Genomic DNA, 17172 nt, shown 5'->3' on the forward strand with positions numbered 1-17172 from the left:
CGAAACGGCCGTCACAGCTTAACTTGAGTAACGCACTGCAGATCCTTGTGCTGTGATGGCACAAGGAAAGGGGAGCAGCTGCCACCAAGCAAACATCTTTAAAAATCTGCACAGCCAATCAGAAGCCTCGCTGGGCAAAAGCCCTAACTGGCCCTACCTACTTCCAAAAACACTTGGTGGGCATCAGAAAAAATGGTCAGTTCCTCGGCACCCTCGCAGGCACTATATTGGGAACCCCTGTTCTAGCTCCATAGCCATGTCGATAGTGCATAACGAATAAACACCTCGGGCCCTTCCCAGTTACACAAATAATGTGAGTAGGCTGAGCTGCAGCTGCACAAATGCGACACAAAAACTTTATTCACACGAAATACAAAATTAGATTTTCCTAGAAATGTCTTTTGATGTAAGTAACGTAAGGGAGGGAAAGGAACAACACAGTGGGGAGTAGCTGTAGGGCTCATTCCCCTACGTCGCTCCCTCCTACCCTTTCGGTAAGGGAGAGGATTGCTGCGGCTTGGCTTGGCTCCAAGCTGAAGAAAACAAAGGGGCGGCGGGCAATGGATAGTGATTTTGGTAGAAGAATCTCCCCTCACCGCTTACCTCGCTGTGCCACACACTCGGAAGCCCCCATGAACGGCCCAGAGGGCCAGATTATGTGAGGAAAGAATCAACAGGGAATAAAAACTGGGAGGGTCCATCTCTAAGCCTCCCCCCTTAAGCCATTGGGGGTAGCCGGCATTCTGCATCAGGGAAGCACCCTATCTTGGACCATCTGCTGCCAAAGTCTACTCCCCCCACCTCTGCAGAATGCAGCTTGCACTCGTTGGCTGTGAACAGAGGTGCACTCAGCGCCACCAGATTATACTTGATGCTAAAGATTTCTAGTTGCATACTGGATTGTGGCTCTTGGTAGTTCAAGGAACATGCCATATTGAGTGCTCAGGCCCCCTCAGGAGCAGAGTTCAAAGGGTACAGTAGCCAAGAGCTAGTTCCAGGAGAACTCAAGTGGGATAGGGTCTTCGGGGACAAAGAAAGGGACTGAGACGGGAAGGAAGGAAGTCAAGAGGCCCAGCATTGCCCACAGGTGGCTTAAAATGCTGCCATGGCCAACAACATGGAGATGGACAAGATGAAAAGAACACTCCAGGCAAGGACAGAGCACAGCAGTGGCGTAGGGTCGTGGTGGTGGGGGTCACAAAGCTAGGGCGCACCGAAGGCAGGCATCATTGTGGCAGCGCCTTCAGGATAGTGTTCACCTCCTCTGCAACAGCTGTCAGCGCAAACTCAAACTGGTCCTGGGGGCAAGGAGGCAATCGCTTAGAAGTGTTTATAGACATAGATCATGACAGCAAGTACTCACCTTCCCTGCTTTACATTCTTGCCCCCCCCCACCTCATGTTATAATCATCTCCCTCCACAGCAATGTGGTTGGAGTTTAAAAAGCCAGGAGGCTCTCCTGATTGACTCCACCTCCTAGGCCTGGAGACCTATTCCAGGCACCTCAGCTTCCAGATGCAACTCCTCACAAATTAAGATGCAGAAATACCCTTTGAAATAGGGCAGAGAAGTATCCTCTTGCCTTGCTTATGCCTCCTTTCTCTCCCCCACCTGGAGCACAAAACAAGCTTAAAATGGCCCCCATGTAACCCAAGATTTGGCACAGCATAGCTTCCCAGCCAATGTTTCAGGGTTTGGGTTTGGGTTTTTTTTTTTTTTTGAGAAAGGGTGCATAGGGCTACAGCTCAATCCAGTACCTTTGTCTGCACCATGCCAGGCCTCTGATCACGCACATGCTCTAGAGTGGCTGCGATATCAATCTCCTTCACACCTAGCATCGCGGCAAGGAGAAAAATTAGAATTTTGTGACGAGAGAGAAAGACAAACCCGCTAAGCAGATAATGGAATAGAGGGTGGAGAAGCAGGGGGAAAAGTTGTGAGAGAAGGCAGATGAGGAAGTTGGAGGCTTCCAAAAATAATCAGAAGGGGTGCTTCCTATGGCCCTCGCAGAGTGGGACAGACCAATGGATCCATTTCCCTCCCAACATCCCAGCCAGGAATATCCCCCCAAACACACCCTCACCTTTGGCCATTCGGTTCAGAACCATGTCAATGAGGATGTAAGTCCCAGTCCTCCCGGCACCATCACTGTAAGAGACAAGGAGGTTCACACTGGAGAAGATTAACAATGTCAGGGCACAAAATACCCCTTCACCTAGGGAAAAGGGCAGATCCTAGAGCAGCAAGTATCCACTGAGTCCCCCGGTATATGATTTATTTACACAACTGACCGACTCACACATTTCACACACACACACTGTCATTCCAAGCACTTTTCTTTCCAACTCGGCTCCTAGTGTTGGGGGTATGGAGAGCCAGTTTAGTGTAGTGGTTAAGTGTGTGGACTCTTATCTGGGAGAACCGGGTTGGATTCCCCACTCTTCCACTTGCACCTGCTGGTATGAGCTTGGGTCAGCCATAGCTCTGGCAGAGGTTGTCCTTGAAAGGGCAGCTGCTGTGAGAACCCTCTCCAGCCCCACCCACCTCACAGGGTGTCTGTTGTGGGAGGAGAAGATAAAGGAGATTGTGAGCTGCTCTGAGCCTTTGTCCTTGAAAGGGCAGCTGCTGTGAGAGCCCTCTCCAGCCCCACCCACCTCACAGGGTGTCTGTTGGGGAGGAAGGGAAAGGAGATTGTAGGCCGCTCTGAGCCTCTGTCCTTGAAAGGGCAGCTGCTGTGAGAGCTCTCTCCAGCCCCACCCACCTCACAGGGTGCCTGTTGTGGAGGGAGAAGATAACGGAGATTGTGAGCCGCTCTGAGCCTCTGTCCTTGAAAGGGCAGCTGCTGTGAGAGCCCTCTCCAGCCCCACCCACCTCACAGGGTGTCTGTTGTGGGGGAGGAAGGGAAAGGAGATTGTAGGCCACTCTGAGCCTCTGTCCTTGAAAGGGCAGCTGCTGTGAGAGCCCTCTCCAGCCCCACCCACCTTACAGGGTGTCTGTTGTGGGGGAAGAAGGGAAAGGAGATTGTAGGCCGCTCTGAGCCTCTGTCCTCGAAAGGGCTGTGAGAGCCCTCTCCAGCCCCACCCACCTCACAGGGTGTCTGTTGGGGAGGAAGGGAAAGGAGATTGTAGGCCGCTCTGAGCCTTTGTCCTTGAAAGAGCAGCTGCTGTGAGAGCCTTCTCCAGCCCCACCCACCTCACAGGGTGTCTGTTGTGGGGGAGGATGGGAAAGGAGATTGTAGGCTGCTCTGAGCCTCTGTCCTTGAAAGGGCAGCTGCTGTGAGAGCCCTCTCCAGCCCCACCCACCTCACAGGATGTCTGTTGGGGAGGAAGGGAAAGGGGATTGTAGGCTGCTCTGAGCCTCTGTCCTTGAAAGGGCAGCTGCTGTGAGAGCCCTCTCCAGCCCCACTCACCTCACAGGGTGTCTGTTGTGGGAGAGGAAGATAAAAGAGATTGTAGGCTGCTCTGAGCCTCTGTCCTTGAAAGGGCAGCTGCTGTGAGAGCCCTCTCCAGCCCCACCCACCTCACAGGGTGTCTGTTGTGGGGGAGGAAGGGAAAGGAGATTGTAGGCCGCTCTGAGCCTCTGTTCTTGAAAGGGCAGCTGCTGTAAGAGACCTCTCCAGCCCCACCCACCTCACAGGATGTCTGTTGTGGGGGAGGAAGGGAAAGGAGATTGTAGGCCGCTCTGAGCCTCTGTCCTTGAAAGGGCAGCTGCTGTGAGAGCCGTCTCCAGCCCCACTCACCTCACAGGGTGTCTGTTGTGGGGGAGGAAGGGAAAGGAGATTGTAGGCCGCTCTGAGCCTCTGTCCTTGAAAGGGCAGCTGCTGTGAGAGCCGTCTCCAGCCCCACTCACCTCACAGGGTGTCTGTTGTGGGGGAGGAAGGGAAAGGAGACTGTGAGCTGCTCTGAGACTCTTTGGAGTGGAGAGCGGGATATAAACCCAATATCTTCTTCTTCTACTACTACTTGGGGCAGAAGAGTGCTTTCAGGAACAGAGAGTGGCCAGGAGAAAGTGGCTTCAGCTCCCCATACTACAGCATTCCCTTTTATATTTATTTTTTTAAAATAAAATATTTTAAAAATATGTCAGATGTGAGACTAAAAGCCTGTGGATTCTTCTGTCACATGTCTTTTGACCTTAACTGTTCTTGTCAGTCGACAGTTTATGAGTAAAGCAGTTACTGGATGCTTCATCTGGGTGAATCCCTCCCCAGCCCCTAGGCAGCACATTTCCAGGTGCTGTTCTCTGTACCTCAGCAAGATGGTGTTTCCATGGCAACGCCACAACCCGAGTGTTATGAGATTGAGTCTCTCATTATCCCGCCCCCCCCTCCTGCCCCGCTAGGTCATTACCTGCAATGTACAATGATTGGGCATGAGCGCCCCCGGTAGCATTTGTTCACCTTCCTGCTGGGACAAGGAGAGAATGGGGTCAGCCAGTAGACACAGTTAGAATCCCACTGAACTCCTGGGAGACACATGACAATCATTTGGCCAAGTTGCACTGGAGAAGATTTAAAGACAGGCCCCCAGCAAGCTCCTGAGGATTTCCATGCCAGGGAGAAGCAAAATAAGGATTTCCGCTACAAGATGTTTACCGCACACTGAAGCTGTAAGCATGCAGAAGTCTGGAAATCACCCAGAACACAGCTGATGGGATGCTGTTCTAAACGGCCCAGAAATGTAGGAGCAGAAGTCATCCAGGACTACACAGAGACTAAATGCTGCTTTGAAGGCCAAAATATCCTCCTCTGTCCCCTCCCCAGATGTTGCCCTTACCAAAAAGACAAAAAAAAATGTGTTCGGAAATGTAAAGCAATCCCCCGCCAGCCAACCATACTTAAATAACCCAGATAACACCTTCATGTGTATATTAGGTTCTCTGGGTATAATTCTTTAACATGGGTCGTGGGATTTACCATATCATGGTGGATAACTGATTGGATCATGCAAAGAATTTTAATATATACTTTTGTGATAAATCAGTGCCTTCTCATGATCGGTGTCATACTACAACATCAGCCAAACACCCTGCTTTAGTCATATCGTTCTTGTGCTCCTTCTTCACAGCTTGCCTGGGGTGTAGCAGAAGCCACACGCCTGATTCTTCATGCACTGGAGGCAATGTGGGACTGATGCTGCCATCTTCACTTAAGCTTCGTTATGCAGGAGGGCTTTGTTGGCTGTAGACTTGTTACAAAGAGGTTGAATGTGATCCTCCCCCCCCCCGCCCCCAGTGAACGAATTTCCTTTCCATAAGCAGTTATCCACCATGTTGCACCAAACTGTATGCACCGTGATATATTGCGAGTTTAATACACACAGGAAAGTGCTACTGAAGTTCTCAAGGGTTTTGCCGTATGACGGTTAAACATCAGAACCGTTCTACTGAATAGCGCTTCATGTAGGTGGTTCACTATTTTTGAGCGTTGAAAACCTTGGTGTGGCAAAAAAACCAGATTCGAAATCCTCATATGACAGCCCTCTCCTGGGTAATTTGCAAGCTTCCACCTACTGTATGTTACCGGTAGCCAGAAGTTAAAATGCTTTTTTGTACATGATCCTATAATAAAAGCGACCGAGCACTACATGCACTGCTTGTTATAAGCAGCGGTTTGCTCGGCAGGTGGCGAGCAAAGAACCCCAACCAGATCAGATTGACACCACTTGGCATTTGCGAGTGCCTCTGCTCACGGTTGACAGGGAGTCCCGGGAGCTTTTTCTACAGGGAACTCGTCCCGTAACACTAGCACACCTCCTGCTTGCGCATAACACCCACCACCACCATGCGTGGTACCCTTCCTCTCCGATGGAGGTATATGTGGAAGAGATCCAGGGGGGCGGGTATTCATAGTATGTGTCTCCCCCCCACCCCTGTTGGGCAAGGGGCTCAGAGATGGGTAGCAGGTGGGGCACAACAGCAGCCTGGGCCCTGTCCTGTTCCATGCAGCCAGCACGGCAGCCAATGATCACTTTTGTGACTATGCAACTGGGCCAGGATTACTAGCTGCAAATCACAAAAATGACACTGGCAGCTGTGAAAGAAAGAGAGGAAAGGAAGGAAAGAAGGAAGGAAGGAAGGAGGGAAGGAGGGAAGAGTAGCGGTGACGAAGGAGAGAGAGTGCATGGCGTAATGCAGGCAGAGAAGAAAGAGCCGGAGAGCTCTACAGCACACTGCTCTCCAACGGAGCCTCACAGAGAAAGCGGCAGTGAGAGGGCAAGGATGGGAAAGGGAGGGGCAGCTAACGAGAGACCCTCTCAGATTTCATCTTGCAGACTTCACAGGTACACTGGTCTTCCCACCTGCCATGCCTCCCAGTTTGTGGGGAAAATAATTTGAACCCTTGTACTCCAAGGATGACCATGAAGGTTCTCTCCTTCCCTACCACCTTCCAAGCCTCCAGCCCTAAAAAGAGTCCTTGAAATGCATTAACGATCAACAACAGCGACAAGAAAGTATTTTCACACATGTTGAAGATGCCTCCCGTAAGACTTCTTAGCGTGTCAGAGTCCCAAAAGCAGACCCAGCGCCAGCCTCTAGTATCATGCTTCGAAGTCAACGCGAGTCCTGGTTGCCCAGCTGGCACACATGGGTGAATGCAGAACAGAGGAAGAAGCTGACTAAAGCACATGGAAGGGCCATGATAGAGGGGATAAAACAGGTTAGAATAATTCTGAAAGCAGGTTGGATGGAGATGCCGTCTCCCCCCACAGGTGGTAAACATGGCCTCAACTTCTCAAGTTTCTCGACAGTCTTTTCTGCTCCATTTAATGCAGTTTATCCCCTGAGCCAGATCTGACTTCAGCAAAACACAAGAACGCCAATCAAGGCTGAAATGGGGCCACTGTATATTTTGATCTCTGGCTGTTGTCAGAAAGATTAGGCACAATGCCACAAATTTGCATCATTGCCTTGATTTGCATAAAAGACACATGGTTAGTATAGAGCAAGGGTAGGGAATGTTGGCTCTCCAGATGTTTTTTTGCCTACAACTCCCATCAGCCCCAGCCAGCATGGCCAATGGCTGGGGCTGATGGGAGTTGTAGGCAAAAAAACATCTGGAGAGCCAATGTTCCCTACCCCTGGTATAGAGTGAGAATGGTCACCCCCAGAGCTTTTTTTGTAGAAAAAGCCCAGCAGGAATTCATTTGCATATTAGGCCACACCTGCTGACACCAAGCCAGCTGGAACTGTGTTCCTGCTCAAAAAAAGCCCTGGTCACCCCCTTACCCCCACACAACCCAATGCAATTACTCAGAATTACATTGCTAAAAACATGAGCACTTCAAGAAAACCTGTCATGGTTTTTTACAATCAAAATTCAAAATAAGCAGAAATGATTACATGATTCAAAACACAGAGAAGAAAAACAGGGTTGCCAACCTCCAGATGGGGCCTGGAGATCTATCTCCCAGCATTACAGTTGATCTCCAGACCCAAAAAATCAGTTCCCCTTGGAGAATGGAGCTTTAGACAATGGATTCAATGAGGTCCCTCCCACAAATACCACCCTCCCCAGGTTCCACCCCAAAATTTCCACGAATTTTCCAATCCAGAGTTGGCAACACTAGAGAAAACTGCCTTTCTCCACCCAGCTGGAACAGCATCTTTGTGGAGGGGCAGAATTCGGAGTCCAGATACACCACCTAATTGAATGTGTCCTGCCACCATGATTGGATTCCTTGCTGTAATCTGGAGTCATCCTTGTTAACTGGGATCATAAAGTCCACTTTCCTCAAAAGCATTGCAATGACGGGATTCCATGAGGTACCCTGAGTTTTTATGCCTGTCTTGCCAATAAACGATCTCTTATGCATACATAGAAATGCTGTTCCCCCAACCTCTGCTCGCAGCTCTGCTACCCAAATCATATAAACTACATGAATGCAACATAACTCACTATCAATACCTTTTGGGCTTATCCTGTTCCAGTACAATAGCCCACACATTCCACCACACCCCACATATGGAAGAGGTCCAGTATGAAGCTGAAATTGTTGCAGAGTGCCCCTCTCTCTCTCTCTCTCTCTCAGATCCTCAGCAATCCTGACTCTTTAGCCCAAGCTAAAACCATGGAGTAAATTCCCCAGGGTGCTCTACCCCATTATACAACCATTACAAGGACTTCCAGCAGGGCTGCCATCCCCTTTGTCAGAGAATGCCTTTCAGCAAAAGGGGAGGAAGGGAGCCATTACTACACCTGCCGAAAGTTAAAAGAAAACCATCCCATATGCTTTGAATGAAGCCTCAGAGACTGGAGTGGTATGGTTAACTGCCTTGATACAGTAAAAAAGAATCTGAACAAGCTTTCCTTGCAAAGTTGGTTAGAGGAAAGGGGAGGGAAGAAGACGTCTTGACACCTTGTGACACTCCTCAGTAACTATTGCTTATATCATCCAAACTTAAATTGTGCCCTGCCATTCTGAGGCTCAATAGAAAAGAAGACAGGCCTGGTTTCTCTGAATGTCTCCAGCGATAGTGAATAGGATTGCCAGTTTCAGACTGAAAAATACCTGGAGATTTTTTTTTTGCGGGGTGTGTGGAGCATGGACAGGGTGGAATTTGGGGAGCGGAAGGATCTTACCAGGAGATCATGCCACAGAATCTATTCTACAAAGCAGCCATTTTCTTCAGTGGAACTGATTTTGGTCATCTGGAGATAAACTGTAATAACGAGATATCTCCAGGTCAACTCTAATGCAGCAAGTAATTTCAAATGGCTCCATAAGATGGTGCCACAGTCACCTATTCTTAAAACTCACAAAAACGAGCAGTGCTTTCCCCCAGGTTACCTATGTTGTTCTTCCCCAAGAGGATTTGTAACATCACAGCTGGGCCCCCCAGGTTTTGTTGCAGGCAGAAAATGTCTTTAAGAGTTTTGAAGCCAGGCGCAGTACACCTTCTGGAATCCAGACATATAAACTGTGACCTCAAACCTTCTCCCCCCCCCCACTCCTACAATTTTATACCTGCTATAACATGTCCAGTACCATCATCAATACATCGTGCAAGTGGGAGCGATATCCCTCACCTGCGGAAGTCAAGAAGAGGTCGTGTGGTGATGGGGATTCCTTCTGCTGGCCAGCTCAGGAAGTGAAACTGTGTCAGGGTTCTTGTCTCCTGGGACTGCACATTCTTCAGGTAGAAGCTGCGCACCAGGAAATCCTCACACCAGATGTGCTCTGATACCAAGTTCACCTGTATGGAGACCCCATGGGGTGTTTTTTTTGGGGGGGGGGGGGACAGTAACAACTCACTGCTATCTCCCATCTTTCATGTGATAAATGCCCTGCCATCTCTAGCACATTTTACGCCCCCCCCCCCCCCCCCGCAAACAGTTCAAGGCAGCATGCACAATCCACTCCCCACCTTCACCCCCATTCTTCACAGGTACCAATCTAGTTACCAGCTTCCTTGGTATTTTGTCCCTAGATACTATTCGACTATTCCTAGAGCAGCTGGAAGAAGTTCTCTAGGGAAGGTGGAACTCTGTTCAAAGAAGTGATGACACCCACACCTACACAGCCTGTTTTACTCCTTCCCCACAGCCAGCTCCGGGGGGCCTTTACACATTTGAGACTCACATCAGAGCAGTAGCCTCGAGTGTATTTCAGTTATACAGCCCTTGCAAGGCTACCTTGGAAGTCACCAATCACTTTTTCCTCTGCAGGAAAATCGATTCTGGCCACCAGGGATAAACTTTTGTTTTCATAATTTCTTAACTCAAAGATGGCCAGTATCTTACACTTGGGGGCAGCAGTAGGGAGCATATGTTTGGAATGGGCCTAACAGCCTAGGAGTCCAGACAGTGATGGTAGTGGTGGAGGCTAGCTGCTCAGGCTCAGGAAAGAAAATGGGTGCTGCAGAAGAATCATCAAACATCACCATCACCCAGAAAGAGAGAACTTATAGGAGAATAATTGGCCATCCCTGATAGCGTTGCCAAGTCCAATTCGAAGAAATATCTGGGGACTTTGGGGGTGGAGCCAGGAGACATTAGGTGTGGAGCCAAGATTGAGGCTGTGACAAGCATCATTGAACTCCAAAGGGAGTTCTGGCCATCACATTTAAAGGGATGGCGCACCTTTTCAATGCCTTCCTTCCATAGGAAATCATGAAGGATAGGGGCACCTTCTTTTGGGGCTCATAGAATTGGACCCCCTGGTCCAATCTTTTTGAAACTTGGGGGGTATTTTGGGGAGAGGCACTAGATGCTATGCTGAAAATTTGGTGCCTCTACCTCAAAAAACAGCCCCCCCAGAGCCCCAGATACCCGCGGATCAATTCTCCATGATTTTCTATGGGAATAAATCTCCATAGGGAATAATAAAGAGTTCCCAGCAGACATTTCCCTCCCCTCCCCCCGCTTTCTAACGACCCTGAAGCGGGGAGAGGGCCTCCAAACCAGGGGATCCCCTGCCCCCACCTGGGGATTGGCAACCCTAATCCCTGACTTTAGATAAAACAAAGCTGAATTAAGAGCTACCAGTCCCGTTACTTGGTATAATCCACCTCTTAAGGTCATAAACAATTAGAAGGTTGAAATCAGAAAGAAAGGTGAAAGGTGACAAAGGAAAGAGGAGAAAAGGAGGGAGTCTGAACTCAGCAAAAGAAGACAGAGGGAAGAAGAGAATTTGAAAAGAGATAAAGGAGTATGGGAAAAGTCAGTATGTGGGACAACAAAAAGCACATCAGCAAGCACTGTGGCATCCCACAACTACCTTGTGAGTTTAGGGGTTCTTAATGCAAAGGTAACCAATGCCAGCAGGCCTAAGCTCACCTCATATATATGGTAGAGTGAGGAGCCTTCATCAGGCCAGTAGCGGTCACACTGCTTGATCCCATCCTCCACGAGGGGGCTCAGCATTACAATCACAGTGCAGCCATTCTCCCACACCATCTACACACAAGCAAGAGGCATTATCGCAGCTCCAAGGTGGAGAAGGGTGGAATCCAATAGCTCATTGCCAGCTGCTAGGAGTGTGCACAAGTGGTATCATCACATGACAGAGAACAAAACACCTCCGCTTGTAGGAAGCAAGTGGCTGTATGCCTCTCTAGTCAGACTGGGTCCCATTCATACTTCAGGATAAGCAGGATGTGAACCACACTGGTCCAAAACCAAACTCCAGAGCTGCATGTACCCCTATCCACATAACCAGAAAATACAGTACTGAGCATCCTGCAGATCTAGCTTCCAATTTAAAACCAAAAGACCGCATATGATTTAATCCCTTATGTCTAAATAAATCAGCTTGGGCTGTGTCTAGTGAATTCTCGCGATGCAGATTTTTCCAGTGGGTATTGTTCAGCGCTCTGCATAGCTCATCCCTCTTTCCCTAGTCACTGCTATCAGAAACCAGATGAATTATGCAAAAGGCAGAAACACACCACAAAAATAAGCCAGTGTTGGTAAAACTCAGAATTGCATCGTTTATTCACAGCACAGTATTTGCCGTTTTTTTGTGTGTGGGCATCTGGCCCATCGCAGATCTCCAAACATTAATGGTTCAGAGACCTTGTCTATATCATGCAGTAGAACAAATTGGTGAAACGATGAACTACCCCAGACCCTAGATAAGGGAATCATGCTTTTATGATTTCCTACATTACGAATCTCCTGTATATACACAAAAACCCGATCCCCCCCTCTTGTTTTTTTTTAAATCACTCGTTTGTATTCCTTTCCCTCGGGAACGAGGCACCACTGCCTCCCACCCATCCTTAATATGCTGCAGATTAGGACAGCTGCTGCCTACCAGACAAGCGGGGCAGGGAGAGGGGAGGCAAATGTCTCTTCCCTTTTGCCTCCCCCAGCAGTCTGAACGGTTTGTCCCAAGGCACCATGCCTCAATGCACTCTAGGGAATCAGGCGCTTCCCCCGTTCATTTCCATTCCTCAGATGAATGGAGCAGGGCTTTTCTCCATTCCATCCTTTGTTTGTGTTCATCGTCTTCATGCGAGGCAGCCTTAAAAAGTTATCCTGCAGTTTAACATTCAGTCCATTCTATCCTCCTAGCAGCTCAGTCCCTTGTGTGTGGAAACAAAGCCTGGGCTGACCGCCTTGGGGACCTGGGTATGTGTGCGCGGGCATGCACCTTCATCTTTGTCACACCACGTGGGAGTACTGTCTACCTGTGCCCCCCCTGCTCTTTCTTAATTAGTTCACCATGATGCAGAAGCGCCTCACCTGCCAGAAGTCAGCAATGGTGTGGGAGAGCGGCCCCTGTGTTGCAATGTACGCGGGCATCCGTGGGTCGTGGTCAATCTGTGATGGAAAAAAAACAGGTGCTTTAGGCTTCTTAAAAGCAGGCAAGGCAGAACAGGGTAAAAACAGAGCAGGCTTGAGAGGCAGGGCCCTCAGGCAGTGTGACGCCTGCTCAGGAACTGGGAGAAGTCTGGAGCCTGTCCTAACTTTGGCCACAGTAAAATGCACTTTCTGGTTCGAGATCCTGTGCCAACACAGTGTGTGCAACTAAGACGACTGGGCGATGCTTCAAATTACTAGAAATAATCCAGTCTTTTGATTGATCAATTTCTTCGTTTCAACAACCCACAAGGAGGCAATCAGCGCATCCTAACTTTGACTGGAAGAGCCATAATTAAGAGGCAGATGGAAAGCGGGGGGGGGGGGGGGGATACTATCAAAATGAATCACACTCTATCCCAGGCTGAGGTGCTCTTGTCCCCCACCCCTGCACCTTTTCAAGCGCTGATACAGCTGCATCCCTCCCCCTCCTCCGGCTGTTACGACACTTGAAAAGGTGCAGAGGTGACGGGAGAGGACAAGAGCAGCCCAGCTGCTATGCTGTGGGCCCAATCCTGCAGCATTTTAAAAATTGCTTTAAAATGGGCTTGACCTGTGGACACAGTGACATCTCGTTTGTCCCTCACTAATGTGAATGGATTGTGCACAGAGGGCACTCTCATGCTTGATTGGGACAGAAACAGAGAGGCATAAAGCTAGCACCAAGAACAAGTGAACAGCGTACAAAGCTAGTCAGAAAAGACCAAAAGTTTAAGTAGAATATGGGAGTAGAAGTTATCTCATTCTAATACGGGGAAGTGAAAAGACTTCACACTGCGAAGTGAGAAAGCGTACCTGTTTCTGGAACATAGGTGACAGACAACATCTGGAGGGGCCTAGCTTTTCCCACTCATTTTGGCAAGACTAGGGGGGCACATCCAGATAAATAAGCTTGTTGAACAGATCTGAAGAGGCCAGGGACTGGCAGACTACTTGTTTCACTTATGATGGGCCTGACACATTTAACACTGTGGAGGAAGCTGGGGGGCTTGAGGAGCAGCACTTACAGATGAGCGGTGGATGCTGGGGTGAGGAGGAAGGCACAGAAAAAGTTGCCTCTTGTAGCGGGGGCAGTGAGAGCGCAACAGGGTGTCAGGGGTGCGAATATGGTTGCCTGTCACTCACAAGGGGACTGGCGTTGATGAAATCACTCCGGGATGGGTTGCTCTCTGCTTTCAGCTTGATGCGTAAGTGGTCATCTGGGAAACAGCGCAAAGTACAATAAGATATCGAAGAAGAAGAAGATATTGGATTTATATCCCGCCCTCCACTCCGAAGAGTCTCAGAGCGGCTCACAATCTCCTTTACCTTCCTCCCCCACAACAGACACCCTGTGAGGTGGGTGGGGCTGGAGAGGGCTCTCACAGCAGCTGCTCTTTCAAGCGCAGAGGCTCAGAGCGGCCTACAATCTCCTTTCCCTTTCCCTCACAGCAGCTGCTCTTTCAAGGACAGAGGCTCAGAGCGGCCTACAATCTCCTTTCCCTTCCTCCCCCACAACAGACACCCTGTGAGGTGGGTGGGGCTAAGAGGGCTCTCACAGCAGCTGCTCTTTCAAGGACAGAGGCTCAGAGCGGCCTACAATCTCCTTTCCCTTCCTCCCCCAAAACAGACACCCTGTGAGGTGGGTGGGGCTGGAGAGGGCTCTCACAGCAGCTGCCCTTTCAAGGACAGAGGCTCAGAGCGGCCTACAATCTCCTTTACCTTCCTCCCCCACAACAGACACCCTGTGAGGTGGGTGGGGCTGGAGAGGGCTCTCACAGCAGCTGCTCTTTCAAGGACAGAGACTCAGAGCAGCCTACAATCTCCTTTACCTTCCTCCCCCACAACAGACACCCTGTGAGGTGGGTGGGGCTGGAGAGGGCTCTCACAGCAGCTGCCCTTTCAAGGACAGAGGCTCAGAGCGGCCTACAATCTCCTTTCCCTTCCTCCCCCACAACAAACACCCTGTGAAGTGGGTGGGGCTGGAGAGGGCTCTCACAGCAGCTGCCCTTTCAAGGACAGAGGCTCAGAGCGGCTCACAATCTCCTTTATCTTCTCCCCCCACAACAACCCTGTGAGGTGGGTGGGGCTGGAGAGGGCTCTCACAGCAGCTGCCCTTTCAAGGACAGAGGCTCAGAGCGGCTCACAATCTCCTTTCCCTTCCTCCCCCACAACAAACACCCTGTGAGGTGGGTGGGGCTGGAGAGGGCTCTCACAGCAGCTGCCCTTTCAAGGACAGAGGCTCAGAGCGGCTCACAATCTCCTTTCCCTTCCTCCCCCACAACAAACACCCTGTGAGGTGGGTGGGGCTGGAGAGGGCTCTCACAGCAGCTGCCCTTTCAAGGACAGAGGCTCAGAGCGGCTCACAATCTCCTTTCCCTTCCTCCCCCACAACAAACACCCTGTGAGGTGGGTGGGGCTGGAGAGGGCTCTCACAGCAGCTGCCCTTTCAAGGACAACCTCTGCCAGAGCTATGGCTGACCCAAGGCCATGCTAGCAGGTTCAAGTGGAGAGTGGGGAATCAAACCCGGTTCTCCCAGATAAGAGTCTGCACACTTAACCACTACACCAAACTGGCTCTCTCAATAAGCCAATGTAGCAAGCTTCACTGGAATGGACAGAGACAGAGGGGGAGGCGGGAAGAGCACAGTACTTCTGGCCCCACCTGTCTTAATGATGGAATACTTGTGTGAGGATGAGGGGGTGGGGGACAAACCACGAACCTTCACCCAAAGCCAAAACTGAGTGGCTGATCCCACAAGTCCATCCCAATGTTACGCAGAGTCTCAGTTTCCACCTGCCTCGCTAAAGATGCCAGGGCATTGGGAACGGGAATGTGAGGAAGGAACCCTGTCTTACACTGCACACGTGTAGCAGGTTATCAACTCACAGGGCACATAATCCGGGTTACGGTTTTTCTTGACGTTTGCTTCATGTTGGGCTGCATCACAGGAATTAGGTTCAGCCTGGTATGCACATAGCGCTTGCCACTCCTTGGCTAACCGATCACGGTTGCGCAGATGGTCCTCCATGTACGCCTGGAGAAGGTGGGGGTGCACAGCACAGCTATCACCTTCTGAATACAGCAGTGCATTGAAGTGCATACAGAAAGACTGCTAGCATCCATGGGAGTAAAAGCAGTGCGGTCCCTGCTGCTAATTGATATTAGAGGGGCACGGCAACACTGTTTTGTTGAGCATGAGGCCCGACAGAGTTCCCACCATTTCAACCACCAGTTGCCACTTCTCTATATGAGACAGTGACACATCCATGGCTTCCCAAGCTTCGGGGGAAAGATATGTGGCAGCCTTGCACCTTCATAAGCCAGACCCTCCCATCCACATAAACATAATCAGAAAAGATTTTGCCGTATTTCACCAGAATCATGTGGCCAGTGGAGATGTCCATGTTGGATTGCACAGGCTCTTCACACCAGGATGGAGTGCTGCTGTGGGAGCTGGGGCTGGCCTGGGGTGCATCACTGAATTGCGAAGAGACACTGCTGACACGAGAGTTCTCAGCTGGGGCAGGGGATGTTTCCGCACGGCCAATCAATGACTTAGCAGCCATGTGCTGCCGACATAGCTCCTGTGGGACAGAAACAGCTGCAACTATTATTGTGCAACGGTCTTAGGGACAGCAGTTCCCAAAGGGTGAACAGAAAACTTGCCAGAAGCGTAAAGCCCAGCCTCATCCTGATGGTAGGAAAACAGTCACAATCCCCGAGTCTCTGGTCTGAGAGATGCTAAGAAATAGTTGATTCAAGCCAACAGAGATTGGGAGTACAAGGTCTGTCTCCAGTTCTCCGATTCCAAATATTCATGGAGGAATCCATACTTATTTTAGCCCGCTTTCCAGTCCACTATGGATACTGGCTTGGTTACCCTTAGGTACTTGGCATGCTTGCCAGACCAATATATGAGGCCATCTCCTGATGGGATGCTCCCTGACAAAGGTCATCCGAAGCACAGCAGTGTGCCAAGCAGCTTTACATCTGTGCAGCAGCTGTTTTTGCCCAGTCTGAGAACTGGCTGGGAAGAGGCCGTGTACCTTTTCCTGGTAGCTACAAACCATAGCAAGCAAGAAAGAATTCCTTGACAATCAGGAAAATATCCTTCCTTCCTTCAGTGCTTTGTCTTCAATGCTGTGTGCCTCTTGTCATTCTCAGATACCCAATTCTGAACATGAACAACATAAGAACATATGAAGCTGCCTTCTACTGAATCAGACCCTTGGTCCATCAAAGTCAGTATTGTCTTCTCAGACTGGCAGCGGCTCTCCAGGGTCTCAAGCTGAGGTTTTTCACATCTATTTGCCTGGACCCTTTTTTGGAGATGCCAGGGACTGACCCTGGGACCTTCTGCTTCCCAAGCAGATGCTCTGCCACTGAGCCACCATCCCTCCCCTGATTGGAAGCAGCTTTCCAGGGAGTCAAGCTGAGGTTTTTCACACCTTTTTGCCTGGACCCTTTTTTGGAGATGCCAGGGATTGAACCTGGGAACTTCTGCTTCCCAAGCAGATGCTCTACCACTGAGCCACCGTCCCTCCCTGGCCCACATTTACTATGGATTTCATCAAGGTGGGGAATGTGCATCTGGAATACTCAGAAACAGCACAGGACTGCCTGCCCCCCACTCCCACTTCAGTACCTGGTACTCAAAGGTGCTATCAGCTGCTCCTTCAGGCCCCAACCCAGACAGCCGCTCTTTTTCACGTTGTTTGGCATGCTGGCGCAAACAGAAGACCACAGCGGCAGCAATGACAATGCCTGCCACACAGGCCAGTGCCACAAAGGTGAGCAGCACTGACCGAAAGGTGCCACCAAAATGCACAGGATGTGGGTATGCTGCTGCCTCGTTGCGCTGTGGGAAGACAGAACAAGTGAGCTT

General features: G+C 50.2%; 1 protein-coding gene across 2 annotated transcripts in view; it reads right to left on the reverse strand.

Annotated features, from left to right (window-relative positions):
- Positions 1–328: 328 nt before the first annotated feature.
- The window catches only part of PTPRN (protein tyrosine phosphatase receptor type N), a 48873-nt gene continuing 32029 nt past the window's right edge, over positions 329–17172 (reverse strand). The window contains exons 13-23 of one of the 2 annotated variants that reach the window (XM_060262017.1): positions 16933–17145; positions 15662–15871; positions 15174–15321; positions 13430–13503; positions 12188–12265; positions 10778–10897; positions 9029–9195; positions 4350–4406; positions 2084–2148; positions 1758–1831; positions 329–1298 (exon numbers count right to left, since the gene is read on the reverse strand). In XM_060262017.1, the coding sequence (XP_060118000.1) occupies positions 1227–1298; positions 1758–1831; positions 2084–2148; positions 4350–4406; positions 9029–9195; positions 10778–10897; positions 12188–12265; positions 13430–13503; positions 15174–15321; positions 15662–15871; positions 16933–17145 (1278 nt within the window). In that variant the 3' untranslated portion in view covers positions 329–1226. The remainder of the gene's footprint in view (positions 1299–1757; positions 1832–2083; positions 2149–4349; positions 4407–9028; positions 9196–10777; positions 10898–12187; positions 12266–13429; positions 13504–15173; positions 15322–15661; positions 15872–16932; positions 17146–17172) is intronic. The other variant, XM_060262016.1, reaches the window with a different exon arrangement.

Source organism: Heteronotia binoei, chromosome 21 (assembly GCF_032191835.1).
Source record: "Heteronotia binoei isolate CCM8104 ecotype False Entrance Well chromosome 21, APGP_CSIRO_Hbin_v1, whole genome shotgun sequence".
Lineage (NCBI taxonomy): Eukaryota > Metazoa > Chordata > Lepidosauria > Squamata > Gekkonidae > Heteronotia > Heteronotia binoei.